The 20,054-nt window shown below is 37.1% G+C and overlaps 3 protein-coding genes across 10 annotated transcripts in view; 1 reads left to right on the forward strand and 2 right to left on the reverse strand.

The window, feature by feature from the left end:
* LOC127505175 (uncharacterized) overlaps positions 1 to 20,054 on the reverse strand; it is a 456,255-nt gene that overhangs the window by 365,110 nt on the left and 71,091 nt on the right. The gene's annotated exons all lie outside the window — the stretch shown is intronic.
* Positions 1 to 20,054, reverse strand: part of slc9a8 (solute carrier family 9 member 8) — a 198,944-nt gene that overhangs the window by 177,446 nt on the left and 1,444 nt on the right. The window contains exons 2-5 of one of the 5 annotated variants that reach the window (XM_051880531.1): positions 18,926 to 19,104; positions 13,799 to 13,879; positions 12,683 to 12,741; positions 121 to 204 (exon numbers count right to left, since the gene is read on the reverse strand). The exons of 1 other annotated variant lie outside the window; for it this stretch is intronic. In XM_051880531.1, the coding sequence (XP_051736491.1) occupies positions 121 to 204; positions 12,683 to 12,741; positions 13,799 to 13,879; positions 18,926 to 19,104 (403 nt within the window). The remainder of the gene's footprint in view (positions 1 to 120; positions 205 to 12,682; positions 12,742 to 13,798; positions 13,880 to 18,925; positions 19,105 to 20,054) is intronic. 3 more of the 5 variants (XM_051880530.1, XM_051880535.1, XM_051880534.1) reach the window with 3 other exon arrangements.
* b4galt5 (UDP-Gal:betaGlcNAc beta 1,4- galactosyltransferase, polypeptide 5) overlaps positions 1 to 20,054 on the forward strand; it is a 198,397-nt gene that overhangs the window by 137,586 nt on the left and 40,757 nt on the right. The gene's annotated exons all lie outside the window — the stretch shown is intronic.

Consider the following 20,054-nt stretch of genomic DNA (forward strand, 5'->3'; position numbering starts at 1 on the left):
GTTTGGATCTTTTTGACCGATTCAATTTAGGTGCCGACTGCAGAGTGCTGACATTTTTATTTATTTATTTTTTATTTTTATTTTTTTTTGAAAATGAATAATACTACAGTAATATTTTACCTTATGTAATGAGTATCCAGACTCAAAAATGATTGGCGGTAAAAGTAATAGGAAGAACATATTGGGACGAAACATCTCCTCTTCCTGTGAAAGAAACAAAGAAAGAAAAATGACCATGTGTGCTTGAACATACAGACATTTTGTGTTTCATTTTGGATACTGCTCATACAGGCTTGAATATTGTTGTCATTATTAATAGTAGGTTATTCTTACAAGCATTTCAGTCAAATATAATTTTTACAATATTTTAACCTGTTAGGGGGTGCGGGAAATCAACCCACAGTAAGAGTTTAAAAGTAGCCCAATTCTGGGGAAAACCACAGACTTGGCAACCCTGTTTAGTTTACTATTAATATAGTCATTTTCAGTGATATTAAGCACAGTAACAGTAATAATTTGGGACTGGCTATCACGTTAGTGTAGGTTTATGTCTCTTTTTTAAATTAATAATTACTTTTTGAATTTGAGTTTAATTTTTTAGATGAATCATTTTTTTTAGACTCTGAATTACTGAATGAGATGTTTATAAATTAACTTTCCTGGTCCACACACACACACACACACACACACACACACACACACACACACACACACACACAGTGTCAGTGAATGACTGTGTGTAATGTGTTTGCGAGCATATTTGTGTGTGCGTGTAAATATGTACATTTTACTGGAGTACAAAGCAGAACTGTGTTGATTCTGTGACAGTGATAATGATGGTATGTTTGCAGAAATGTACAAAGATACACTTCATGCATGTAACCACCAGCGCATCACATTTCATCACTTGCACACTCTCATTCTTGAAGTTCCTGTGCAGGGAGGCCTTGCTCCACCACATTCTCTTTCAGTTCCATAATGATCCATCACTTCTGGCAATCATTGAGGGACAAAAGCTACATGTTGGTTCATGAACGTTTGGAGAAATTCATGGGAAAATCTAATTTTCAAAGGCAAATCCAATATGTAAATCCAATAACTCAATTTACTTTGAAAATTTGGTTTACAATGGTAAAGGAACTCCAATTGGAGAAACAAATCCAGATTTTGAATTGGGTGGCGTACAATCCAAACCTTCAAACCAGGAACAATGGATCATAGGTTTACGCAATGGATTCATTTAGAATTTCTGCACTCTGCACAATTATAAACAATGGTAATATGGAGAGCTTTCAGACTTTAAAAGACAAGTTTGGTCTTGTAAATCAAGATATTTTTAGATATCTACAGGTTCGTCAATACTATTTGAAAGAAATAAAGGAAAATGCTGCGATTAATCAGATTGTGCAGGTTATTATACAGGCATATAAGAAAGGCAAGGGTAAGAATGTATCCAAATTATATAAAGGGCTAAGCAATTTGAGTAATCATTAAATAGAATATGTAAGATTAAAATGGGAAAAAGAGGACAGCATTTCCTTATCACCTGATCAATGGAATAAAATATGTATTATCCCACATACCTCAACAAGCTCAAGAATATGGCGTGAGTTTTTTTTGGAAAAATCTGACTCACTTTTTTATCACACCAAGAATTAAGGAATTACAAACAAGAACCTCTCACCCATGCTGGAGGAACTGTGGGGTAGAAAAAGCTCATCATATACACAAAGATTTTGGCAATGTCCAAATAGTTAGTTTGGATGAATAGTTTTTGGGAGGTTGAATGGTCTACTGTTAATAGTATTTTCACTCTACATATAACAAAATCATTTTATGTTTTATATTTGGGAGATATTCTAGATGAGGTTGGAAAAGATGACAAATATTTATTTAAGATTTTACTGGCAACAATTAAAAACCCAGAAATGGTACAAGGAAGACCCACCCACGAGAGAGGACTGGTTCCAAATAGTAACAGAGGTTAGAGAAATGGAAAGACTCACATATATACTTCAGCTGCAAATGCAAATCTTTGAGAACAAATGGAGGAAATGGTTAACAAGTTCCTCTGTGGTTTAGATGATTGTATTTGTAAGTGTATGTAAATGTTTACTGATATAATGTACCGGTGAAATGACTAAAGGTTTATATGTAATATATGACAATCTTTGTTATTCCTAAAGGTTTATTTGTAATGTATGGCAACCTTCGTTATACTTTTTTTTATGTAAGGTGTTCTTCTGTTCTCAACAACAAAAACAACAACAACAACAACAACAAAAGTATCAGAGAAATTCATGGGAACCATCTTGACAACGGCAGAGAAATATCAAAGATTAAAATGATCAAAATTATGCAGGTGTTAAAAAACATGAAACCTTGGCTCTGCATGTGAGTGAAAGTTGTTGGTTGATGTTGGAAAGCCTTGTGAGCTGCAACAATATGTGATAATGCAGAATTTCTTCTGCTGGCATCTCACAATCTTTGTTGTAACTGTGGCAACATTTTTAGACATGATAGGAAAGCTTCTGACGCCAAAGCTGTTACAAATCAGAAGCCAGCAAAATCGTGTTGCCTTATAAGATAGCTCAAATCAAAAGCACTAATCTAAATGGATAAAGCCAGAAACATTGTCTACGCAAGTATTTAAATGTAAACACTTTCAGCTATGCAAGCTTGATTAGATAAAAATGTGTCAGAATGCTTTTCGTAACACTAAGGAAGTACACACTGCATTCTCAGAGTTTTTGCAAGGGCTGCTAAGGATGGGCATTGGTGTAAACCAGGGTTTTTTTCACTGTTCCTTGAGCCCAAGGCAATCCCAGGATGTATTGCAACAAGCTCTGTGGAAATTATCATTTGAAAATGTTGCTCTGAAATCTAACTGTATTAATTACTGAACAATACTGGCATAAAAACAGTCCCACCCAACTGAAAAATAATTATTTCAACCAACATTTCTGTGTCATGTTTTTTTTTTTTTTTTGTGCTTAATAGAGTTTCAAGTTTTTAGTTTAACATCTGGCTTTTAAACCAGCAAAAATGTGAACAAAACACCAGGGAAAGGTTATTAACATCAAGACCTAAACTAACAAGCAAAGTAACTGCATAATTCTATTCACGCCTTGGGCAAAACAAAAACAGCTTTTGATGTCTGTGTATTTACATGCTTTAATGGAAAAAGCAACCCAGCCAATAATACAGATAAATTTAAAATAATTCATGTTTTAAAGGTAGTTAGTTCACCCAAAAATGAAAATTCTGTCTCCCAGAAAATGTATTCTCCCTCATGCCATTCCAAACCCATAAAACTTGTGTTCATCATCAAAACACAAATGAAATCAAAAATTATATTTTAAAATTTGTAATTTTAATATTATTTAAAAAATGATAAATTATAAATGATATTATAAATGATATTTTTAATAAAACCTAAGAGATTTCTGTCCATCCATTGAAAGTCCATTCCACCTAAATTTTGACGCTTCAAAAAGTTCATGAAAAAATCGTTAGTAATCCATATGAATCAAGAAGTTCAATTCAAGACTTCTGAAGAGACAGAATCGCTTTACATGATGAACAGAACAGGTTTAATTCATAACTCTGAACAATGCACATATGGCTTTGTATGGATTATTTTTATAATGAACTTTCTGAAACATCAACATTTTGGTGTAATGAACTTTCAATGGAGGGACAGAAATCTCTCAAGTTTCATTAAAAATATATTTACTTGTGTTTAGAAGCCTTCTGGGTTTGGAACGACATTAGAGAGAGTAGAGCTACAGAGCTTTTATTTTTGGGTGAACCATGCCTTTAACTCTTTCCCTGCCACTTACAGTATTTTCCGTCATTAATGACAACACTTCCCCGCCATTGACTGAATTTTCCGGCAATCCATGTTTTCACTGTTATGCGGAAGGGGACGATATTACACATTTTCTGAAAGAGTATGGATCCAAAAACAAGCAAAGAAGCAGCAGAAACAAGCGACAGAAGCATTGCTTAAGGTAATAAGGAAATTATTCAGGAAATAATCATCAAAAATTAAGCAGCATATAAATCAAAACTGCCTAATGTTGCCAAACAAAATGTCGACCCAGGACGAACCAGATAGGAATGTGCAAGCTTTATTAGTGTTGATGGATGTGATCTACTCGATCTGTGTTTTGATCACTGCTCTGAATCCAATCCAGACGTAAAACGTGATTTAAGTAGGGGAAAAAGATGTAACCCAACAATCTTTGTTCAGTCATTGGATACAGTTTCGATTCAGTCTTACTTGAGACAAATATTTATTACATATTTGCAGCAAATATTCACTCTTGGTGTGAATGAGTTTTTTGTGGAATCGCTCATAGTAGTGATATTAAAGAACTTCAAAAAGCACTTCAAATCAGCCACTTAGGTTCCATTTCTGTTAGGATGTTGTTTTAGGAAGACGCTCCCTATGTAGGCAGCAGACAACGATGCAGCCAAATAGGTCTTGCTGAAGGCTGATTTCAGGCAATCCCTGTGGCACCAAACATGTACATCACAAGGCAGAAAATGCACACATTTCAGCACTTTTTTATTAGAAATGGGACTCAGGAACGTTATGGCAAGACACAATGTGCATTGGGTGCAAAGCCTTTAGTTATGAACTCTGAGCATATGGACAGACGGTTAAAGGTGCTTTGTGTCCATCTGTAGCAGTGACAAGAAAACAGCATGTCGTAGCTTTAGGAGGACAAGCTGCTGGCAAGAACCAGCATGCTATTTTGAGGCTAGCCTCAATCAATCATTACAAAATTTTCTTTTAGCTCATCTCATCTTTAAACTAATAATCGGCTCACTGATTCTTGCGAAATGAGACAAAACATGTCACACAACTTTTCCTGTCTTTATTTTGTAATATAACAACAGTTCTACTTTGAAACAAGTCAGAGATGACCATTAGTATGTTCTTAACACAAACATACCATTTCATTTGATTTTCTCTTCATTAAAATGTCATTACATTATCACTCACTACCCCTAAAACCAGCTGTCCTCAGCTCAATACTTCATATTAGTGTTGTCAAATATACTGGTAATTCGGTACCAATTTCGATATTGAAATAAAAAAAATAAATAAATTAAAAAAAATTGAATGATACCAGCCTATCTTCAGTTTCATTAGTAACAAGTACAGCGTCAATCCAATACCCCGATAAGTATATTTTTAACATTAATAATTAACTCATTTAATTTATTTAGTATTTTTTATTTTAACAACAAAAAATTGCTAAAAAGCTAAACAGTTAAAATGGTTTTTGCAATGGTGCTGAAATGTGAACCAGTGTGAACCATGAAATTTATGGAGCTAGGATTATGACAATACTATTTGAATTTGGATTGTGTAAATTTGAATTATAGACAAGTGTAATTTAATAAAATTGAATATTATGTGGCATTTTACATAGTTCTGAATTTGATTATTTAAAACTTGAATATTAAACATTTGAAATTGAACACAACTGAAGTGTTTTCATGGCAGAATTTTATAGACATGTATTTTCAAACAGCAGATTTTTCATTCTGAAATTTTAGACTGCAAATATCCAGTTTTTAAAAATACAGCTTCAAGTTTTCAAGAGGAAGAAAAAATTCAGATCATCAAATTCAATATTGTAAATTCAAAGCGCAGAAATTCAGAACGTACAGAAAGTAGGTCAGAGGCCATCCGCAGGGAAGAGTAGAGGGTCTCAGAAAAGTCGAAAGCATTCCGGCCAAATACAGAGCTGCAGTTGTTTTTCTGAGGTGAGACTGTGCTTAAACATTTATGAGCTGTATTTATATGTTATGCTGGCTTTTTCAGCACTTGAAACATTTGTCTAAGTTTCTCTATTGTTTATTTTAAAGTATATTTGGTGTGAAAGTGATTAGCATGCTACTGTGTCTACACAGGATGCGAGCGACGTGACAATAGAACCCATTGATTATAATCAGTAATATAATGTCTACACTGGATGCAGGCGGCGTGGCGCAACACCAGGTCTATGCCGGACGCGATGCGCCGCCTCACAACAACTTGTAGTGACCGCTACAAAGAGCTAAGATATATAAAGCTTATCGATCGTTGAGCAATGAGCGTGTCTCGTGCAAAAAACACAGAGGAAAAAAGAAGCAAGTCCGTTTTGTACAAATGCTTTTAATGTGATCCAAACTTTAAAATTGCATTAAAATAGAAACGATACAAAGTCCTTGAACATGGAAAGCAATGAAATTTAGTAGCATATAAGTAGGGCCTAAGTCAGTTTAATACAATTATTTCATCATATATCGGTCTCTGCGCTTTGAGAGGGCATATATAATTTCGTTCCTACAACTTTTTATTTCCTTGTGCCTTAGTTAAATTAAAAAGATTGGTACAACGTGCCTGTATTTCACTAAATTAAGGGAATGAATAAATTGTGGGAAGGAATTATTAATTAGTGGCCATGATCTATCTTCCCCTATAAAAAATATAGGGGAATAGAATCAAGAGATTGCATATCCAGATACCTCACAAAATAATGGATAAGTGTCTGTGACCCATTAAAAATAAAGTTTGTTTTCCAGGAGTTTAGTTTTACTTTCGTAACAGCGCATAAAATCCTATAGGCCTAGCCTATAAAGACTAAATAGGCCAAATATTTCAATCAAATAATTAACAGATTAACAAAATTAAAGAAAGAAAAAATGCGACAAATAGTAGTCTGTATAGCCTACTGAGTTTTTTTTGTTTTGACGCTCTCCATCACAAAGAAGTTGATGGAAAAGAAATTGAGACAGCGGAAAGCAGTAGGCTATCCTGTCTGTTTTCTTTATTTAAAAGAACACAATGTTCTGTTTTTATAGGCTATATACATTTAAGTAGACCATCATCTCAAGTGACTGGTTCAAGTGATTGCGCCGGCGCCGGCGCCTCGCGCACACACACACACACACACACACACACACACACACACACACACACACACAGTTTGATAATTTATTTATACTTATTTACATGTTTGTTGACTATATTTATTAGGGCATTCATCAAGTAGAATGGTTTTGACTGATGGCGCTCTGAAAAGTGAACAGACGCGCGGAATTAAAGACGGTAAAAGTGAGTGGGGCCAACATCATTGGTCTTATAAAGTGGATGGGTCTTGCCCTACTCACATACAGTGGTTCATACGCCCATACCATTAATTTCCGCTCAATACACATTATTATAAGCCATTTATTCATGTTCACACAGCGTGCATCTGTACTAGTCAATAGAAAGGCAAGAACCCATTGATTATAATCATTGATATTGTCTACACTGAATGCGGCATGGCCCGACGCGACAGGTCAAATCCCCAACAGCAAACGAATTCCCGTTATTTCTGACGCAGTCCACGCTCTTTGCAGCGGTCACTACAAGCTGTTGTGATGCGTCGCGTCCGGCATAGACACAGTGTTGCGCCACGCCGCCTGCTTCCAGTGTAGACATTATATTACTGATTATAATCAATGGGTTCTATTTCAGAATGAAAAATCTGCTGTTTGAAAATACATGTCTATAAAATTCTGCCATGAAAACATTTCAGTTGTGTTCAATTTCAAATGTTTAATATTCAAGTTTTAAAAAAATCTAATTCAGAACTATGTAAAATGCCACATAATATTCAATTTTAGTAAATTACACTTGTCTATAATTCAAATTTACACAATTCAAATTCAAATAGTATTGTCATAATCCTAGCTCCATAGAAATTTTGGTATTGATACCAACTACTGAAATATTGGTATTGTGAAAACACTTCTTCATATAGAATGTACTATTTATATAAATAAACATTAATATATCTTTCAATGAAATATTACTACTATGCCCTGGAAGAGGATTATTTAAAAACTATAACTATGAATTCAATTTCACAGCTGTGTCCCTAATTGTCAACACCGTCAGTTATTATGAAAACATTAAAAATAATATGTTGTGTCTGTGTGTCACGCCGGGTTGCAGGAAGGGAAACACAGACGAAGAGAATCAATCCAAAATACTGGTTTAATGAATAATCCAACAGGCAGTCAGGCGCAACACAACATAATCAGAAGGTGAATGGACCAAGACTGAGTGAACGGAAGGAACTTAAGTAGCAGACTTAACGGGTAATTAATGGAACACAGGTGATACAAATGAACTAATGATGACGGTAACAGATGATGGCGGGAAACTGAACAAAGGAACATGTGACAAAGGAACATGTGACAAATGAAAACAAACCGAAAGTCCTTAAACTGAAACTAAACAGACTGTGACATTACACCCCTCCCAAGAAGGCGTGGCCTCACGCCGTGGAGGGAAAATGGAGGCGGCTTGGGAGGAGGACGAGGACGTGGCCAGGGGCAGGAACCAGAGGCAGTCAGACGGACGGAGGACGACGACCAGGGCGGGACTGAAGGAGGTAGCATCCAAAGAGGCGAAGGTAGGAGTGGCCAGGTGGATGCGACCCAGAGCTCAGCCAAAGCGATTCCCCAAGGTGGAGTCGACGGTGGTAGGAGCCATGATGGAGATGGACTTGGGGGGGATGACCGACGGCGACAAAACCTTGGGAGGTGGAGCCCACCGCGCAGACGGAAGTCCGAGGTGGTGATGGAGTGCCAATGACCTAGGCGGCCGCGACGGAGCTGCAGCGACAACTCTGAGGCGGAGGTGGAGATCCGGAGAGCAGAAGATGAGCTGGTGCGACCGAGGGCAAAGGTGGAGCCTGAGGGAGGGTGGAGCTTGCCGAAGCCGAAGGGGTGGAGGGCCCGCAAGTCCGCAGTGGAGGCTCAGTGACGTCCGACCCAGGGGGAGCCGACGGTCCAAGGGAGCCCGGCGAGTCCGAATGCTCGATGGTCGATGCCGGAGTCGAGGGGAGGAGGAGTGTAGGCGCAGGAGCCAGGTCGACAGGTCGAGGCAGGACAGAGCACGACGAGGCTAGAGGCGGAGCAACAGGCTCATGACGCCCAGGAGGAGTAAGCTCCCAGCAGGACCACAATGTAGCCTCGCCACTGAGAGGAGGATGTGGTGACTCGTCGGGACTGATGGGAGACGATGATGACTGGGTGACAGGCTTGGCGGAGGTCTGGACGTGAAGAGTGGCACAGGAACCCAAAAAAATTAAAGTGTCCTTAATGGCAGTTAGCAGAGGTGGTGGGAGAGGCAGGTTGGGTGGGGATAACAGAACTGACGCAGCAGATTCAGATTCATAAGAATTCCAGGGACATAGGGAATTTATCTCACCACACTCATTGAAACTGTCCAGTAAGCCCATCTGGTGCTCGCTCTCAGTGGCGGGGGGGTCGGCGGGGCTCGCATCCATCCCCTCGAACTCCACGAGGTCTCCCACGGCGATGGACGGTGACGACACCCCTGGTCAGACTCACTGCGGTGCTTCGGCTCCAGGGCGATGTAGAGTTCCAACCTTCCATCCTCGGGCGTAGGCTCTAACATTGCGGCAGGCGGAAGCTTCCGGTCTGCGGGGGGCTCAGGCGTCGTCAATCGCGGTGGTGATGAGCTGGACTCTGGGTCTGGCCGGGTTCTGGATCGGGACCGCACGCATTCCAGAACAGGGTGTTAAGGGCGTCGTCCTCCAGAACGCTGTTGCTGGCCAAAAAACAGTTAGTCACAAATGAAAAAAAATCATGGCTCTCCTGGGCCACGGTGATGAACATTGCCCGTTCATCAAGGTAGGGCAGTCCGTTCATCTGTCACGCCGGGTTGCAGGAAGGGAAACACAGACGAAGAGAATCAATCCAAAATACTGGTTTAATGAATAATCCAACAGGGAGACAGGCAGTCAGGTGCAACACAACATAATCGGACGGTGAACGGACCAAGACTGAGTGAATGGGAGGAACTTAAGTAGCAGACTTAACAGGGGTAATTAATGGAACACAGGTGATACAAATGAACTAATGATGACAGTAACAGATGATGGCGGGAAACTGAACAAAGGAACATGTGACAAAGGAACATGTCAACACCATTGCACAAACAGCAAAAAAATTGTTTTTTAATTAAAAATTTAAAAGTAAATTAAAATTTCCCTCATTTTAGATAGCTACACTACCGTATACACTAAAAGTTTAGGGTCGCTACAATTTTTAAATGTTTTGGAACTAGTCTCTTCTGCTCACCATAGCTGCATTTATTTGATAAAAAACAAAGTTAAAACAGTAATATTGTAAAATATTAAATTTTAAATAACCATGTTCTATTGCCTGTGATCATGCAAAGCTAAATTTTCTGCATCATTACTCGTCTTCAGTGTCACATGATCCTTCAGATATCACTTTAATATGCTAATTTAATGCTCAAGAAACATTTCTGATTATTATCAATATTGAAAACAGTTTGTATAATAAAACCCACCCAGAGAAGAGAGCTGCATCTGTACATTTAAGCCCTGTAAAGCACAACTGTGTGAAGGTGCTCTAAGAAAAGTGCCTTACTGTGGTCAGATGAACCAAAAAAACTGCCTAAATATACAAGTCCTGAAGATTGGTCTTGCAAAATTACATATTTTCTAAATCGATTAGATGGTTACATGAATGACTAGTCAATTTTGAAAATATGTTTTGTACATCATGTGCTTTCTAGACACGTTTTATGCCTAATCTCAAGAATCAGTGGTCTACAGAAGCAGAAAAGAGTTGAAGCACAGTTTAGAACGAATGATGCAGAGACACGCTCCAGTTGAGCTGTTCATCGAGAGGGTCTCTGGTTACCATAACATAGCGGGAACTGAGGGGCCCTCTTGACCTTTAGACTTCCTGAAACAAAAGGAAGCTCTGTAGAGCGTGAGCTCACAGAGCCAGAGCCTGGCATCACCTCACATCCCAGACAAAAAATGTTAATTAAAGCCAGAGATTGAAAAGGTGGAGAGAGGAAGAAGAAAGCGAGGCAGGCATGAGAAGCAAATAGGAACTAGAGAGAGAGACAAAGACTTTGTGAAGCCCGAGAGAATGAAACAGGAGACAGAAAGAGAGTGAAAATATGAGAAGAGGAAGGAAAAGACGGAAGCGCAGGAGAGACGTATGGTGCATGGAATGATTTCCTCTGCTCTCAAAACTTCTACAATGTGCTGAATACTTCAGCTAACATTATAAATAAAAACATTAAAATTAGAAATAAAAATAAATATATATTTTTTTTTTATTACTATAACGTCAAGACTTTTTTACTTTTGAGTTATGCGTTTACCAAGATAAAATGCACATAAACGCACTTCAGCTGACATTACAAGGCAAATATTTATTTTCTATTGATTACTGTATATACCTAAATAAAAATAACATGTTCATATACATATTACAGAGACAGTCCACATGCAGCAGCCTGAGGTTAGACGTCTAGATCAAGGCAAGGACACAATGGTAATAGCTCATTGACCACTCCTTAGTGTATTTGGACCTGCAATGTCTCTTTTTTCACCAGTCCCAACAAACAGTTATTTGGTGTTTCATATTTGAGTACATAAGATTGCTATCTATAGGAAACGTTTGATCCTAGTCTTTTGTACTTTAATGTATGTGTTTGTATGATTACCTGTGATCACCAATCACAGACATGGGCATATTCAGTATGGTCACATCGCATTTGTACTGTAAGTTTAAGTGCATCATGACATATCTCGGACAAAATCAATGCACCACCTATTCGTTTAGAACACAATCATTACACTAAAACTATGGTTTCAATAGTTTGATTTGGCTGCATCATCATCAGTCTTTAGAGTCACATGATCTTTCAGAAAGCATTCTAATATACTAATTTGCTACTCAAGAAACATTTCTGATTATTATCAATGATGAAAACAGTTGTGGTGATTAAAGGAATAGTTCAGCCAAAAATGAAAATTTTCTGATTTATTACTCGCCCCACAGGCCACCCAATATGTAAATGACTTTAGGCTTTGGAGGAAAACAATCCAGGATTTTTCTCCATCTAATGCAGGTGAATATTGGCCAAAGTAGACCATTTTTGACGGTCCAAAATCCATATTTAGGCAGCTTCAAAGGGCTCCACACGAACCCAGCCCACAAATAAGTCATTTTCAGAAAGCAAAAAAAAAATTACATACCTTTTAACCACAAATGCTCACCTTAGTCTAGCTCTGCGAAAAATTGTTTACAAGTACGGAGAAGAAGTGAGTAAATAATCAGGAAATTCAAATTTTTTGGCTGAACTATAACTTTAAATTTTTTGTGGAAACCGTGATTTGTTTTTTTTTTTTCAGAAATTTTTGATGAAAAACAGTATTTATTTGAAACAGAATTTTCTGTAACAACGTAAAAGCCTTTACTGTTAATTTTAATCAGTTTATTGCATCCTAAAGTACTGTATCAATTTCTTACAAAAAAAAAAAAGACAAAAAAAATAAATAAATGAGCAAGTGTACATGAGCAACACTTTATGACACCTTTTCAACAACAATTCTGACATCAACATGCAAAAATCTCGGTCAGATAAGTACTGTATGTAATCAAGTAATGAGAGAGTGTCCGCTTAACGAAATTCCTAATTGGTCAAAGGACCTGGCTGACAACGTTTTATTGAATTACCAAAGACCGATGTTAATACCAGTTAGAAACAAGGCAAAATAAAATCAGAGAGCTTCATCTATGGTTTATAGTGATGGAGAGAGCTTCATACCTTCCAGTTGGCCAACTGCTGAGACTCAATGATCTTGATAAACGCTCCCATCAGAATCCCTGAAAAAGAAATCAAAATATATAGTGTACATTTAGTATTAGTTCAGCTCCTGTCAAACTACCCTTTTTGAAGAAGTAATTACCTGCAATATGAATTATTAACAAAAGAATAGGTTGAACCAACTAACAATATTTTGTAGTTTGCAACCAAGTATGGAAATTTTGTAGTTTGCAACTAAGGCACAGTTTGTCCAAAAATGAAAATTATCTTATTACTATTATTTTTATTTTTTACTATCATGTAATTCCTAAACAAATCTTTTTTTCTTTGGAACATAAAAGAAGATATTTTTTCTTTCCATACAATAGATCTTAGTCAAGGTGCCATATTTAATTTTTGTCAGAAATGAAAACAAGGCTGTGACTGACAGAAGTTCAGTGTGTTCAATGGACTATACTGTGGTTTAAAAACATGCCAAATGTTCAGCTATCGAATCACCGTTCCACAAATTTCAGTAAACAAAAACTCCACAAAACAGTTTTGAATGTTGTGAGTTTTGACATGTCTATACCTATAAAAAATCTTCTTTTGGAATAACATGAGTGTAATGATGAGAGAATTTAGATTTTTGGGTGAACTATCCCTTTAAATGTTTACTCTGCGACTGTCTTTAATAGCGTCGCACGCTAAGAGGAACTGATCAATCCCCAGGTAATCTTAGAGGAACTGCATTTGTGTTCATTCAGGCTCACATTGTGAAACAGGACAGCCGTTTCATACCTTTAATACACACCTACTCTTGACCTGATGACAGCTTACTCTCTCAGTAATAATTAATACATTTACTGCTGTACATGTGTTTACCTTAGATCAATAGCGTCCCCTCCCTTTTTGTCCTCGCTGTATCTTATTTAAGTCTATTCATTATTGATAAGTAAATAGATTGTTCTTCAAACAGAGTGATCTGATTTCTAAGAGACATTGCTTAGTCACATGCAACAGGAACATGTTCCGTTTTGTGTTTTTATCAAGTGCTTCAGCCGACATTGAATAGAAACGTATAAAGAGGAATTGTGAGGTAAAAGTGCAAGAGAATGAAATCATAAAGACACTTACCCAGCGAGACCACAGCCACACTCTCAGGCAAAAAGTGGAGCTTGAATTTGATCAGCAGGTGCACCAATATAATACAAATACCTAAGGAGAAAAGAAAAACAAAAATTAAAACTGACATAACCATTCCCAACAAAAAAGTTACTTTAGTTACTGCAATAACAGTGACATCTTGGTATCGGCACCAGTCATCAAGCTAAGAATTTTTTTTTTTTTTTTAAAACACATTAAATTAATTTATTGTTTTACTATAACAAGTAATTAAGGCAACAAAATAAAAAATCTTAATTTCAAATCAGCATATCAGAAGGATTTCTGAAGGATCATGTGACACTGAAGACTGGAGTAATGATACTGAAAATTAAGCTTTGATCACAGGAATAAATTACATTTTACAATATATTCACATAGAAAACATTTCTTTTAAATTGTAATAATATTTCACAATATTACAGTTTTTTTTACTGTATTTTGGATCAATTAAATGCAGCCTTGATAAGAAGAAACTTCTTTCAAAAACATTAAAAAAAATTTACTGACCCCAAACCTTTGAATGGTAGTCTATGTATGTTAATTAAAGGTTAAAGAAAGGGTTAAAAAATGTTTGTTTGTTTTTTTATGTTATTAATTATTTACATTTTTGTATGTACTTATTTCTTTCTTTTTGCCTGCTTTTTTGCAAATGGATTTTTTGTGTTTAATTTTAAATATGCAATAAATGATACACACAACAAGTATCACTATTCAATATGCAATATCATATGTCTACATTGTCTAAAAGGTAAAAGGTTTAGTCAGATATAAAAAGACAGGAGAAGATGAATTGTGAGTGTGCTGTGTCACTGTTACCCATTGTAATGTGTTGTCCAGGTTTATAATTACACTTTAACCTAGATTAAACCTCCTGTGTCACATTATGAAGACATTATTAACGAATTCAAGGTTTGAAAACCAACATGAGACCTCATCTTACGCAGAGCTGGTCAGTATGTAAGACTACACTCAGGAGGAGTTATCCGGTACATAAACACAAATACAGCACACCGAACACAAACATTAACTCTTGACATCACAGGGAGACGCATCACTGCAGAGGGCCGCCAATCCCAAAACATCAACATGTAACTTGAAACCTGTAAGCTTTTAAATAACACACACAAAAAAAAAAAAAAAACATATGAGGAGTTTCACTGTGACATCATTGATTCAGTGGTGTCAGGTACACAAAACCAGGCGTAACCCTTAGCAACGGAGGAGGAAATACTGTCTGATGACTCACCAACCATCCCATTTCTTATATAAGGAAAGCTTTATATTTAGAGCAAGCAGAGGGAAAAGGCTGAATTTTCAGCATAATTTCTCCGATCTTCAGTGTCACATTTACTTCAGAAATCATCATAATATGCTGATTTGCTGCTCAAGAAACATTTCTGATTATTATCAATGTGGAAAACAGCTGTGCTGCTTCAGATTTTATGTGACGGAGAACTGTGATATATTTTTTCAAGATTTTTTTTTTGATAAATATAAAATGTTCAAAAGAACAGCATTTATTTTATAAATTTTAGAACAATAGCATTTATATTTGATAAAATGTTAAATACACTGTTAAGAAATTAAGTAAACTGTTAAGAAGTTATTTATTTATTTATTTTTTGACATATTCCCATCAGCCAGACTCCTCCTCCTCAAAAAACAAAAAACAAAAAAAACAACACTGTCCACTGATGATGGTAGACAAATGGATGTTGGACTCAATGACAAATGGGCGGCCTGGGGCCAGCTGCATAAACATAGCTATTATATTAAGACAGTTTTAAGATCTAGTATGACCCACTAGCAGTTAGTCAAGGGGCAGTCATTACTTTTTAGTATTAAATTAGGATAATCTATGTTTTTATGTAACTGCCTTAAAAAAGTTATGAACAGTCTCAAAGAAAAAAAAATGATGACTAACTTTTGGTTTATGCAACCAGCCCCTGCTGGTCTGATAACTGCACAAGGAAGAAGCACTATACTTAACCTGCCATAAAATCTAAAACCTACTGCTTCATCATATAATGACACCCTTATCTTGAGGTTACTGTAGTCAGCCGGATCTGGTCTGTATCCAGAGCAGATGTGGACCTACACCTAGAGACAACCACAACGCAACCCTGAACGTCAGCGTATACCACGTCAACTAGACGAGCCCTAGAGATGGATCCCATGCAAAGATCCTCAAGCAATCCTCTGGAGAGAAATCCTCTGCACAGACCCTAGGGCCAGCTTAAACTCCTCCTCCCTCCATATGCTGGCATGATGTACCCTGATCTTCAAGCAGAAGGAACTGGGTGAAATACTGATACTGAATAATATCAATCCCCAATCTGACCTGCGATGCAGCCAGGAATTAAACCACACCATGTTGGTTTGTTTGGCCAGAGAAGAACTGGCTCCCCGACTGAGCCTGGTTTCTCCCAAGGTTTTTTTCTCCATTCTGTCACCTGATGGTGTTTGGGTTCCTTGCCACTGTCACCTCTGGCTTGCTTAGTTGGGGACCGCACTGACACTATTGGATGAGAACTGAACTGATGATGACATCACTGTTTTCTACAGAGCTGCTTTCTAGATGAACTAACCTTATACTACAGAGCTGCTGAATGCTCGAATCTGATTGATTGACCAACGTTCTAAGGTGTGCAATTATTTTCAGGGAAACGCACAGCTAAAGTAGTTCTAGGCAGGTTTTGACTGCACTGCAGTTCCATATCACTTCGCCAAATGATTTCAGTTATTTCAATAGGTCCTACAGCCTACAACCGCAAAAGAAACAAGGACACTGACCAAGCAAATAAATATAGTAAACAACAGGATGAAAACGACAAATTATTGTCATGGTTTTTGTCACAAAATACGTTTTATTGTGTCCTGAATGCACATACTCTCTCCCGCTCTCTCTTTCAAACGTACACACGTACTATATAGTAAGGACACACACTCGCACAGAAACAATTTGTCAGCACTGCTCTGATAAAAGAATCAGTAAAATAGTTTAGCAACTTAAAAGCTACATGACATTTCTCACCAGCAAGGTAATAAGTCAGCGGTTCTTGAGGTAGATAAACTTATAGTTTCGCTATTAGTAGAGACACTGCTGCTGTGAGAGACGCACAGACTCAAGTAGGCTAATTCACATATGCTTATTCTATTGAGTGTCTTGAGGTATGGTAACCATAGTATAAGTGGAATAATTGACTCTGGGCTGTTGAATTCTTAGAAAATAATGCACACCTGAGGTGTAACGCATTACATTAAGAATTCAACGGCTCATTATCAATTATTCCTTATTTGATGATCTTTACACAGATATTGAACAGAACTGAATCAACATTGAACTGATTTCAACTGAACAATGACACTATTGTCTTTTTAGAGCTGCTTTACAGCAGAATTGAATGACATTTGCATCACTGAATCATTATTTTCCCGTTATCACTGTAAAGCTGCTTTGAAACAATCTTTATTGTATAAAGCGTTATAAAAATAAAGGGGACTTGACATTGAGCATTGTGTGCTTTCAGCTTTGTTGCAACAGTTTGGGTAGTACCCTTTTCTATCCCAGCATGACAATACCCTTGTATAGACACACTTTACTGAGTCTGGTGGACTTGACCGCCCTGCCTGAAGCCCAGATCTCAACCCCACCACACACTTTTGGAATAAACTGGAACTCAAACTGCAAGCCAGACCCCATCGGCCAACATAAATGCCTGAATCACTGACGCTCCTGTGTCTGAACGGAAGCAAATCTCCAGCGCTGGGTAGTAACTGATTACATGTACAGAAATGTAGTACATGTAATTAGATTATATTAAGTTTTTAAATTCTCATAATCAGATTACAGTTACTTTTTATGGATTACATACATATTCATACAACGGTAGTAAATTATTAATAATTTATAATTTTTTAATATTTTGATTGTTTTTTTATTTTCAAATCATTTATAAAGTGATGTGACGTGTAGCCAATACTTGGAATGTGTTATCTGCATTTCACCCATTCAAGTGCGCACACACACACAGCAGTGAGTACTGAACGCACACACCCGGAGCAGTGGGCAGCATTTCTGCTGCAGTGCCCGGGGAGCGACTGGGGGTTCGATGCCTTGCTCAAGGGCACCTCAGTCGTGGGTAATGAGGGTGGAAGAGAGCACTGTTCATTTACTCACCCCACAAACATTTCCTGCTGGTACTAAGACTCAAACCCGCGACCTTCGGGTTTCTGAATCTCTAACCATTAGGCCACAACTGCACAACTTATTCATTTTAATTTTTATGATTTAATTAATCATTCGTTTTTAATCAACTCTCAATCCCCCTGGCTGGAAACCCTGGCTGTAATGCTTAATGCATTTCATGTTTTTGATAAAGAATGGAAAATATTTTCTTTCTCCTTGTTTTTGTTTTTTATATATCAATATGGTACACAATAATTCCATTCAAATCTAAGTGATAAACGAGTTAGGTCAAAAGTAATCAAAAAATAGTCAGTCAGAAAACATTACCTAAATTAATGAGTAAATCTGCAAATCTCTGCATTCATGTTCCAGCTAGCCAAAAATGTTATGTTATATGTATTATCTTCCAGACTGTGTGTACCACTTAGGAAAACCTCAAAAAGTTGACCATCTCGCATTGGAGGAATTACCCCTGGTTTCACAGACAAGGCTTAAGCTAGTCCCAGACTAAAATGCATGTTTGAGCTGTTTTAACTGAAAGTAACTTGCACTGACATATCTTAAAATATATCAGTGCCATTGTTTTGTCTAAAGATGCACACCAGTGATGTTTTTTTTCTAGTGTACATTTATAAAAGCTACTTAAATACCCTAATTGAAATAAGGCCTAATCCTGGTTTAGCCTAAGCCCTGTCTGTGAAACCGGGCCTATGTGTCTCTCTTAAGCTTTTAACTGTCTCACACACACTGTCCATCAATGATGAATAATAAGGAAATGCGGCTACACCCTGGAGAACTGAAATGCTTTAGATACTGTTCTGATACAGTTCAGTTATTAAAAGAAAAGAAATATGCATCATTCTCACATTGAGATAATTTTTGCCTTAAAAACAAATGGTGCTACCCACCAATGACCAGCAGGCTGAAGAAAATGGTCATCCCGCTGGACTGCTCCTCTTCCTGGGCTTTGACCCCCGTCTGCACTGGCAGGATGGGCTCATTTTTAGGAGGCTCAGGGGTTGTGGGCTTGGGCACAGGTATGGTGCTTTGAACAGTGTCATTGCTGGAGCTTTCTGTGTCATTTGACCTGTCAGAGGAATATATTTTATATTATTTTACATATTATTAAAAATTGTACTTTATAATCACTTTTCAAATTTAATGTACATATTATCAATGTACTTTAAAATATGAAGATATATCTCAATGACTAAAAGTGGCCTAATTTACCCCATGCAAATATATTTTTCAAAGATAGATAGATAGATAGATAGTTTTGTATGAGCATTTAGAAAATATCTAACTAATCATATATAACTAATTAACTAGATCATTAAGTAACAGACAGAAAAATTATCTTATTCGTACACCATGACAGTAGGTTGATGTACAGGTGCTGGTCATATAATTAGAATATCGTGAAAAAGTTCATTTTTTTATTGTAAATTATTTTAAAAAATGAAACTTTCATATATTCTAGATTCCCTACATGTAAAGTAAAACATTTCAAAAGTTTTTTTTTTTTTTAATTTGTTGATTAGAGCGTACAGCTAATGAAAGTCCAAAATCCAGTATCTCAAAATATTAGAATATTTACATTTGAGTTTCATTAAATGACCATCCCTACAGTATAAATTCCGGGTATCTCTTGTTCTTTGAAACCACACTAATGGGGAAGACTGCTGACTTGGCAATGGTCCAGGAGACAATCATTGACACCCTCCACAAAGAGAGTAAGTCACAGAAGGTCATTACTGAATGGGGTGGCTGTTTACAGAGTGATGTATCAAAGCATATTAAATGCAAAGTTGACTGGAAGGAAGAAATTGGGTAGGCAAAGGTGCACAAGCAACAGGGATGACCGCAAGCTTGAGAATACTGTCAAGTAAAGCAGATTCAAACACTTGGGAGAGCTTCACAATGAGTAGAATGAAGCTGGAGTCAGCGCATCAAGAGTCACCACACTCAGACATCTTCAGGAAAAGGACTACCAAGCCACTTCTGAACCAGAGACAACGTCAGAAGCATCTTACCTGG

The sequence above is a fragment of the Ctenopharyngodon idella genome, chromosome 22 (genome assembly GCF_019924925.1).
Source record: "Ctenopharyngodon idella isolate HZGC_01 chromosome 22, HZGC01, whole genome shotgun sequence".
NCBI lineage: Eukaryota > Metazoa > Chordata > Actinopteri > Cypriniformes > Xenocyprididae > Ctenopharyngodon > Ctenopharyngodon idella.